Source organism: Galeopterus variegatus, unplaced genomic scaffold (assembly GCF_000696425.1).
Source record: "Galeopterus variegatus unplaced genomic scaffold, G_variegatus-3.0.2 Scaffold7971, whole genome shotgun sequence".
Lineage (NCBI taxonomy): Eukaryota > Metazoa > Chordata > Mammalia > Dermoptera > Cynocephalidae > Galeopterus > Galeopterus variegatus.
Genome location: NW_007734082.1, coordinates 45,719 through 56,417, shown reverse-complemented (window position 1 = coordinate 56,417; position 10,699 = coordinate 45,719). Strand labels below are relative to the sequence as shown.

Here is a 10,699-nt window from a genome sequence, read left to right as displayed (position 1 = left end):
GTTCCAGCAGGGAGCAGGGCAGTAATAAAATTCACAGTGGCATGCGTCAGGTGGCAGTGTCAACCGTGAAGGATGCTGAAGCACGGTCAGGGAGATGGGGTGGTGCGTGCCATCTCATATAGAGTAGGCAAAGAAGTCCTGTCTGCTGAGATGACATTTGAGTGCACGCCTGAGCTGCTCATGTGGTAGCCACACGTGGATCTGAGGAAGAGCGTTCCGGGAAGAAGGAACAGGTCCTGCAGAGGCCCTGCAGCAGGGTCGGGTTCAGTGGCCGGTGTGGCTGGAATGGGGAAGTGACATAGGAGATGGGACCCGAGAGGAGCTGAGGGGTCAGGCCAGGCACGCTTGCAAACCACAGCGACGATTTTGCTGTGGGTGAGAGGAATCTTTGAAGCAGTTTAAAGGCCAGGCGCGCTTGCAAACCACAGCGACGATTTTGCTGTGGGTGAGAGGAATCTTTGAAGCAGTTTAAACGGAGGGTCCATGTGAGGTGGCTTCTGCGTGAAGGCACCACTCGTGCTGCTGTGTGCAGAACAGACGCTGGGGACTCAGAGGTGGGGCGCCGGGAGACCGGAGCGAGGCGGCCGTGGTAGCCACGGCGCGGGCCAGGGTGCTAGGAGCGGACAGCTGAAGACTGGCCACCCACAAATATATTTTGAAGGAAAGTCAACAGACTATCCTGATGAATTGGACAAGGGGTGAGGGAAACTAGAGAAAACCCAAAGATGACTCCGAGGATCCTCACCCGATCGGCTGGAAGAACGAACAGCGGCTCGCGCAGGTCAGGACGGCGCCGCAGAGGCAGGGCCGGGAGGAGAGCCCGGCACTCGCTCGTCCCCACGGCTCCCGCACTCGGGCCTCCACCGCAGCCACCCGGCCGCCCGCCTGTGCCTCCGGACGTGGCTCATCCGCCCGCTTCCCTCTGGCCGTCCCACCCTCACAGTCTCCACCGTCCTGATTCACTCGCTTACTCGCTGAATCCGTGCTCCCACTCATTCGTCCCCCGCCTCTTTCTCCTTCCTTCCCCCACGGCCTTGCTCGCTTGTCCCTTCTTCCACCCGCGCACCCAGCCGTCCGTCCCACGCTCTTACCTGCCCTGGAGACACCCACTCCCGTCAGCAGTGGCAGGAGCAACACCAGCGGCAGCAGCAAATAACAACCACAAAACAATGACAGATGTGTTCTTTGTTTACTTGTTTTTTGGGTGTCTGGCCAGTACCGGGATCCGAGTCCTTGACCTTGGTGTTATCAGGACCAGGCTCCCGAGTGAGCCACGGGCCGGCCCATAACAAACGTTTATTGAGCTCTTAGTCTATTCTAGGCTCTGTTCCCATTATTTAATTTTATTTATATTTTAATGAATAACCACAAAAACCCTGTGGAATAGGTGCTATTCATGGCTTTGTTTACAGATGGGGAAACTGAGGCACAGAGTAGCCTCCTTGAGGTCGCCACCGAGTTTCTCACACGCTTTCTTCCAATCACTGCCTGTGCTTCCTCTCGTCCGTCCGTCTGTCCTTCCTTCCAGCCCTGCGTTCCTTCTGGCCGTCCGCCCGCCCTCTCTCCCGCGTCCCTCATCACCCGCGCTCAGCACGTGTGTTCAGCGGCCTTTCCCGCTCCGCGTTTCCTTCTCTCAGCGGTGTATCCACCTGCCGCACCGGCACCCGTCACCGTCTGACCATTCATCCGCTTCTGTCCCTCTGTCCCTTCCTTTCCCTTATTCAAGTTTCCCGTTCATTCGCCTCCATGTTGAGCGGCCTGTTTTCGTCAGTTCAGCCTGCTGTGACAAATTGCCCTGGGTGAGGTGGCTTCTACACAGTCCGCGTTTATTTCTTACATTTGTGGAGGCTGGAACTCCGAGGTCTGGGTGCCAGCAGGTGGGTTCTGAAGAGGACCCTCCGCGGGGTTGTGGGCTGTCGACTTCTCCCTGCGTCCTCGTGTGGCCGAAGGGGCAAGGGTCTCCCTGGGGCCTCTTTTATGAGGGCACTGACCCCATCCATGAGGGACACAAACATTCAGAACATAGTGTGGCCCATTCATCCACTCATACGTTCCTTGTCCCTTTTCGCTCCTCTCCTGTGCCCGCGGTCACGTCAGGCCCGTCTGAGCAGCCAGCCACCGAGCCAGCGCCAGCTCATCTGTCCACGTGCCCTCCGTCCCCCCCCTTCACATGCTCATCAGTCTGTGCAGTCAACCGTGTACCCACCCATGAGAGAACTGCCCATCCGTCCGCCCGTCGGTCTGTCTGTCTCGTGGAAGTCTCGTTGTCCTACCTTCCTTGCTTAGACTCACCCAACCACCCAGCCATCAACCTGTCCACTCTCCTGCTCTCTCCCTCTTTCCTTTATGTGCACCCAAGTCATCCCTCCACTTCCTCACCCACAGCACCGCGCACCCACCCAGCCTCCCCACCAGGCGCGTCCCGCCTTTGTCTCCAGCCTATCCCACCGCCCACCATCCTCCCATGCCCCGCGTCCCTTCTGCTTTGCCCGCTCTTCTCGGGCCCTTCCTCTGATTGTATTTTAACGCTGGGTGCTCCGGGGCTCACCCACGGTCCTGCCCTTTCCTTTGCTGACTCTCCCTTCATGCTCTGTGCACTCTCATGGCTTTAAATACCGTCTTCTCATGGATGCTGCTCACATGTGTGTCTCTGCCCTAGACCTTATCCCTGAACTCCAGACTCATAACATTTGCCTGCTCAGAATGTCTAGCTGTATGTCCGCAAGGCATTCCTAACTTAGCAAGTCAGAAACCGAGCTGCCCGACGACCCCCAAGCCTATGCCTCCTGCCGTTTTCCACGACTCCCTTCCAGTTGATCAAACCAAAAAGCCTTGAAGGGGTCTCAAGTGTCGCTCTTTTTATCGGGGTCCACATCCGCTCCCTGCTTTCAACATACATCCAGAAACTGAATAGGTCCCGCCGTCTTTGCTGCTGCTGCCCGCCCCGGTTACTCACCTGGACTGTTAGATTACCCTCTTCTCTGCATGTGCCCAGCCTCTGCCCTCCCCTCAGTCTGTTCCTGGCCCGGCAGCTGGAACTGACACACATTTCTAAATAATCCACAGGACAAATTTAAAAAATCACAGCGAGATGAGAAACTATTTTGAATCGAATGAAAATAAAACACCAAAATTTGTAGGCTGCAGCTAAATCAGTGCACAGAAAAGATTTTTCATATAGCTTTAAATGTTTACATTAAAAAAAAGGCTGGCTGGTTTGTTTACTTGGTTAGAGCGTGGTGCTGACAACACTAAGGTCAAGGGTTCAGGTCCCCTTACCGGCCAGCTGCCAAAAATAAAAAAGAAGAAGAAAAAGAAAGATTTAAGATAAATTATCTAAATTTCCAAATAAAGAATGAATTAAATCTAAAGTAAATAGAAGAAAAGAGTGTTACGGTATGTGGGATCATGCCGTTCTCTTGGCTCTACATCCCTCTGGACGTCACCCAGGAGCCCTGGCGTCTGCTGGTGGACAGTGTCCCTCCGACCCTAGTCCTGCTCGCCTCCCCTGCTGTGCTCGGCTCCCAGCACTTGGGCCTCTGGCTAGTTCCCAGGCACCCGGGCACACCCCACCTGGGAGCTGCGTGCTCTCTGGACACACTTTCCCCAAGGACGAACATGGGACTGAGTCTGCACTCAAACGTCTCCTACCGAGCTAGGTCTTCCCTGGCCACCAGAGCTAACGTCGTACCTCCTACAGCATTCCCTGCTGCCCGTATCCTCTCCAGTTTTCTTTTTAGCACATTTGACACGTTATGTATTTTACTTATTTATTGTATATATTTTCTGCATCCTCTCCGTGGAGTATAAACTCCATGAGAACAGGGCTTTGTTTTGTTTCTTGTTATATACTCCGGCCCTAGAGCAGCTGCTACAGCAGAGCAGACACTGAATGAGTATCGATTGGTTGGTTGGATGAGTACTGATTGGTTGGTTGGATGAGTACCGATTGGTTGCTTGGATGAGTACTGATTGGTTGGTTGGATGAGTACCGATTGGTTGGTTGGATGAGTATCGATTGGTTGGTTGGATGAGTACCGATTGGTTGGTTGGATGAGTACCGATTGGTTGGTTGGATGAGTTTCGATTGGTTGGTTGGATGAGTTTCGATTGGTTGGTTGGATGAGTATCGATTGGTTGGTTGGATGAGTATCGATTGGTTGGTTGGATGAGTTTCGATTGGTTGGTTGGATGAGTATCGATTGGTTGGTTGGATGAGTTTCGATTGGTTGGTTGGATGAGTATCGATTGGTTGGTTGGATGAGTTTCGATTGGTTGGTTGGATGAGTTAACGAGTCTGTCTATCCATCTACCTTCCATTGGTCCACACTGTAACTTATTTAGCCAACAACGCTCCTTTTTTTCCACTAATCCACTTGTCTCGCCCATCCAACATACAACCATGAATCCATTTACCTACCTGCCCCAATGATTCAGCATGCGCACCTATGCACCTGTCCCAACAATTCAGTGTGCATTGTTATATCCATCTGTGTATGTGCTCCAACCAGCCAACATATGTCCATAAATTCATCTACACGTGTCTCTCACATCCAACAATGCATTTGCCAATTCGGTATCCACCCACGTCCATCTGACATACATGTCCGTGCCCATCTGACCACCTGTCCAGCCATTCAGCATATACTCATGAGTTCNTTCCAACATATCTATCCACTCAAATCCATTCCACACTGTACCACTCCACTCCTCTCTGCACTACTCCTCACCAATCCACTCCTGTCCAATCCACTCCACTCAACTCCACTGCACTCCTCTCTCTGCTCCACTCCACCCCGTCCATGGCACTCCACTCCTCTCCACTCCTCTCTACTCCACTCTTCTCCACTCCTCACCACTCCACTCCTGTCCAATCCACTCCACGCAACTCCACTGCACTCCTCTCTCCGCTCCGCTCCGCCCCTGTCCACTGCACTCCACTCCTCTCCACTCCTCTCTACTCCACTCTTCTCCACTCCTCTCCACTCCACTCCTCTCCACTCCTCTCCATTCCTCTCCTCTCCATTCCTCTCCACTCCTCTCCTCTCCACTCCACTCCTCTCCACTCCTCTGCACTCCACTCCACTCCACTCCACTCCAATCCTCTCCTCTCCACTCCACTCCTCTCTACTCCACTCCACTCCACTCCTCTCCTCTCCATTCCTCTCCTCTCCATTCCTCTCCTCTCCTCTCCACTCCACTCCACTCCAGTCCTCTCCACTCCACTCCTCTCCATTCCTCTCCTCTCCATTCCTCTCCTCTCCTCTCCACTCCACTCCACTCCAGTCCTCTCCACTCCACTCCTCTCCATTCCTCTCCTCTCCATTCCTCTCCTCTCCTCTCCACTCCACTCCACTCCACTCCAGTCCTCTCCACTCCACTCCTCTCCATTCCTCTCCTCTCCATTCCTCTCCTCTCCTCTCCACTCCACTCCACTCCACTCCAGTCCTCTCCACTCCACTCCTCTCCACTCCACTCCTCTCCACTCCACTCTTCTCCATTCCTCTCCTCTCCACTCCTCTCCACTCCACTCCTCTCCTCTCCACTCCACTCCTCTCTACTCCTCTCCACTCCACTCCTCTCCTCTCCACTCCACTCCTCTCTACTCCTCTGCATTCCACTCCACTCCACTCCTCTCCACTCCTCTCCATTCCTCTCTACTCCACTCCTCTCCGTTCCTCTCCACTCCAATCTTCTCCATTCCTCTCCTCTCCACTCCTCTGCACTCCACTCCTCTCCACTCCTCTCCACTCCACTCCACTCATCTGCACTCCACTCCTCTCCACTCCTCTCCACTCCACTCCTCTGCACTCCACTCCACTCCACTCCTCTCCACTCCTCTCCACTCCACTCCTCTGCACTCCACTCCACTCCACTCCTCTCCACTCCTCTCCACCCCACTCCACTCCACTCCACTCCTCTCCACTCCACTCCTCTCCACTCCACTCCTCTCTACTCCACTCCACTCCTCTCCACTCCACTCCACTCCACTCCTCTCCTCTGCTCTCCACTCCAATCCACCTCCCTACCCACTCATCTAGCGGACACTCACAATCCATCCAGCTTCTCCTTCCACCTGGCACCCATTACCATGTCCATTTCTCTGTCCCATGCATCCAGTGTACACCCACAAATCCCACTTTCCATCCAGCCATGCCTGTCCCCAGTCATCGAGTCACCTCTCAGCCTTCCTCTTCTTTACCGTCCTTCACGACCAGACTCAGTAACCCATCTCCTTCCAGCTTTCTTCCCTCCACGGATCCACCCACTTTAAACATCCCGTGACTCACCCTCCCTCCATCCCTCCTTTCCTCGTTCCAATTATCCAACAAAGAAATCACGACCAAGGGTTTACTTTAGAAATGCAGAGCTGTTTGAAGAGGATGAATGAATGTAATCAACTACATTAATGAGTTAGAGGGAAAAAAATCATACATTCATCTCATGAACATTTTTAAACACAATAAGAGGCCTCTGCTAATACGATGAACATTATCTTCAGTGGTCAATGTTAAGATCAAGAATGAGACTAGGCTGCTTGTTAGCATCACTGCTGGTGTTATTCTGGAACTCTCCTCTGCCTCCATGATAGGAGCTCACTTTGGGCCAGACATTGGGCAAATGCTTTATATTCACTGACTCATTAAGTCCTTTCAACAACCCTCCGGGGCAGATCATTTTATTATCTTCCTGTTACAGATGAGACTACTCAGGTGCAGAAAAGTTCGTGAACTTGCCGAAGGTCTCACCTGGAGCCTGGAACAATCAGGATTCAAATCTAGTCAGCATATCTCAGGCCTCTGTGGACACGGCCTCTGGCCTCACCCACTAGGCGGCACAGCCCAGGAATGGCGACTGGAAGGAGGAAGTAGAAATGCTCTTATTTGCAGCAGATATGCTTTATTCTGAAGAAAACTTTGTGAGCTATCACAGTATGATAGTTTAGCTGGATACAAAATCAATCTACAAGATGGCATTGAAGGTTTATACATCAACAAAAATCAGTAAGAAATGTAATTTTACATATAATAAAAAACCAAAATAAATAGATTAAGAATAGATTTCACAAAAGATATAATAGCTCTTTCTGGAGAAAATTTAAAAACTTAACTTAAACAAAGATATCAAATAAGACCTAAATAAGTGAGTGACACATGCTGCTCTTAGAAAGGTACACAAATTCAGTAAACATGTCAGTTCCCTCCAAATTCACCAGAATAAGAACTCCATCCAGGCATAAAGTCCTTCCTCCCTCCTTAGGTCAAAGGAGATCAAAAGTCACCCTGTCTCCTCCCTTCCCCTCGCCTTCCAACATATCTATCCACTCAAATCCATTCCACACTGTACCACTCCACTCCTCTCTGCACCACTCCTCACCACTCCACTCCTGTCCAATCCACTCCACGCAACTCCACTGCACTCCTCTCTCTGCTCCACTTCACCCCTGTCCATGGCACTCCACTCCTCTCCACTCCTCTCTACTCCACTCCTCTCCACTCCTCTCTACTCCACTCTTCTCCACTCCTCACCACTCCACTCCTGTCCAATCCACTCCACGCAACTCCACTGCACTCCTCTCTCTGCTCCACTCCGCCCCTGTCCATGGCACTCCACTCCTCTCTACTTCACTCCTCTCCACTCCTCTCCATTCCTCTCCTCTCCATTCCTCTCCACTCCTCTCCACTCCACTCCTCTCCACTCCTCTGCACTCCACTCCACTCCACTCCACTCCACTCCACTCCTCTCCGTTCCTCTCCACTCCAATCCTTTCCTCTCCACTCCACTCCTCTCTACTCTACTCCACTCCACTCCACTCCTCTCCTCTCCATTCCTCTCCTCTCCATTCCTCTCCATTCCTCTCCTCTCCTCTCCACTCCACTCCACTCCACTCCAGTCCTCTCCACTCCATCGTATAACTTCGTATAATGTATGCTATACGAAGTTATGCCTCCACTCCACTCCTCTCCACTCCACTCCTCTCCACTCCACTCCTCTCCACTCCACTCCTCTCCACTCCACTCCTCTCCACTCCACTCCTCTCCACTCCACTCCTCTCCACTCCACTCCTCTCCACTCCACTCCTCTCTACTCCACTCCACTCCTCTCCACTCCGCTCCTCTCCATTCCTCTCTACTCCACTCCTCTCCGTTCCTCTCCACTCCAATCCTCTCCACTCCTCTCCTCTCCACTACACTCCTCTCCACTCCTCTGCACTCCACTCCTCTGCACTCCACCCCACTCCACTCCACTCCACTCCTCTGCACTCCACTTCTCTCCACTCCTCTCCACTCCACTCCTCTCCTCTGCTCTCCACTCCACTCCACTCCTCTCCACTCCACTCCACCCCACCCTACTCCTCTCCACTCCACTCCTCTATACTCCACTCCACTCCTCTCCACTCCACTCCTCTCCACTCCACTCCACTCCACTCTACTCCTCTCCACTCCACTCCTCTCCACTCCACTCCTCCCACTGAGTGATGCAGGCATCTGTCCAAGCTCCTGTCCTCCCACCTTCCTTCCTTGAACCGAGCCACAATCTGTTAATGCAAAGACTTTTTTTTCCTCTCTGTCTCCCTCACTCTCCCTTCTTCTCTTTTCCTGCTGGGTTCTGGTTTCTTCTTGCAGCATGCTCAGACCTGCAGGTACTTGGACTTTGTAGGAGGACAAAGTGAGTCCCCAGATGCAGAGAGGGGATCCTGAGATTCGACTTGGATGAGGGTGGCATCTTGGAACTGGGTCCATCTCTGCCCACTCTCTCCCCAAGACTTCCTGGCACTTCCCAGAGCCCACAGGGACAGCTGCCTGTCCAGCCTGTGCTCTCTGGACATCCCAGCTGATTTTAAATTAGGTGAGACCAAGCAAATTAGGACATGCTTGTATCACCCCACCCACCAACCATGGTACTCTCTCTGAGGCCCACTTCCTCTGTTATTTGAAATAATTTCAGACTTACCAAAACGTTTCAAAACAAAACAAAGCAAAAAACCCCTATATACCCTTCACCCAGATGTCTGAAATGTTAACATGTTACTGTACTTGTTTCTTCCTTCTAACAAATACATATTGTTTATTTATAAAGTGTTTGATAATGAGTCTCAGACACGATGACTCTATGCCCCTAACCACTTCAGTGCACTCAGATAGTTCCCCCAAGGAAGGACATTCTCTTACAGAACACAGCACTGTTGTCAAACTTGAAACTGGCACGGATGCCATGCTGTCTGCCAGCACCCTCTGCTCTGATGCCCTCCCAGCTGGCCCCCGACCACCCCCACTCACCCCGCATCTCATCTCCTCCTTCTGGCTTCAGGTTCGGGACAAGAAGCTCCTCAATGACCTGAACGGAGCAGTGGAGGATGCCAAGACAGCCCGGCTGTTCAACATCACCAGCTCCGCCCTGGCCGCTTCCTGCATCATCCTCGTCTTCATCTTCCTGCGGTACCCACTCACTGACTACTGAGGCCTGGTGCCTCCCCTGGCCGTGGAGACAGGAGCTGAGACAGGTTTACTTCTGTGATCGCTGAAACGCAGGATGCTGGGAGGTTGGGCAGAGCAGGGCTCCTGCCCTGGGCTCCCCAGGCTATGACCCAGCCACAAGCCATCAGAAGATGTGCACGGCAGGTGGCAGCGAGCTTCGCCCAGCCCAGCCCCCCACCCCGTGTGTCTCCAGGCCACAAGTGTCCTCCTGAGCTGCTGCTCCCTGGCTTTCAGCCGCTGCCCCCGGCCCTCACGTGCCCTTCCCAGCCTCCTGGGGCCCCTCAGACCTGACAGCCAGCAGAAGGGCTTTGTGGGAGCTTGCCAGGATGGGGCTGCCAGCCTCTGGGGACTCACTCTGTCCTCCCTGACCCCTGCCTCCCCCAGACCGTGCCCTTGCTCAAGAGCTCTTATATCTGCGACCTTTCAATAAAATGTCTGCCCAGCCTTCTGTCCCATGCCCCAGGCAGGGCACGATGGGACAGTTGGGAGCCTCCTTCGGGCACCACCTGCTGGTCTGGCCCCCGATGCTGTGTCACAGCTGATTTTGCAGGAGAAAATCTGCTCTGGGATGCAGGCAGTCTTCTAACAGGGCTGGCCGAGGCAGGCTCTAGGCACCCCAAACACAGTCCCTTACAGGATCACGCAGCTTCTGTGGAGGGAGAGGGGGAGCACTGTGAGCTGTCCCCACTGGCTGGAAGTGAGAGGAGGGAAACCTCCCATCCACCCAGGAGGAAGCTCCAGGTGGGGAGAGGGTCTGGGCCCCTGCAGCTCCCTCCCCAGCTCCTTCCTGCCTCCTCGTCTGTAAAGTGCAGAAATGGCCTTTGTCCCAGGGGTCCCAGTGCTGTGTGTTGAGCTGAAAGGACGGGCACTTACACTACAGATGGGAGGTTGTGGCGCGGACCTCCGGGACCAGCAGTTCTGGGAGGCTGTGGACGCCTGTTCTGGAACAGCTCTTTCCAGATGAGAATGTCAAGCATGGGGTGCAGGACGCCTTCCACGTGGACGTAGGGCCTTGGCTGTGGAAGGGAAAGCCTGTGCTGGGGGTCAATGCTCACAGCACGCTGACCTGGTGCAGGGGTGGGAACCCACGGTGGTGGGCTGCGGTGAGCGGGATCCAGTCTCCATCCTGACCTGTAAGGCTACAAAGGAGAGGCAGGGCAGCCGGTCCGCCCCTGCCGCGGGGACGCCCTGGATGTGGGTTTCAGCCCAGGCAGGAGGCG

At 53.7% G+C, this 10,699-nt stretch overlaps 1 protein-coding gene across 1 annotated transcript in view; it reads left to right on the top strand.

Moving 5' to 3' along the window:
* Window positions 1–10,004, top strand: part of IFITM10 (interferon induced transmembrane protein 10) — a 19,396-nt gene extending 9,392 nt beyond the window's left edge. Inside the window, exon 2 of the mRNA XM_008592499.1 lies at window positions 9,313–10,004. Within this exon, the coding sequence (XP_008590721.1) occupies window positions 9,313–9,462 (150 nt within the window). The 3' untranslated portion in view covers window positions 9,463–10,004. The remainder of the gene's footprint in view (window positions 1–9,312) is intronic.
* Window positions 10,005–10,699: the final 695 nt, after the last annotated feature.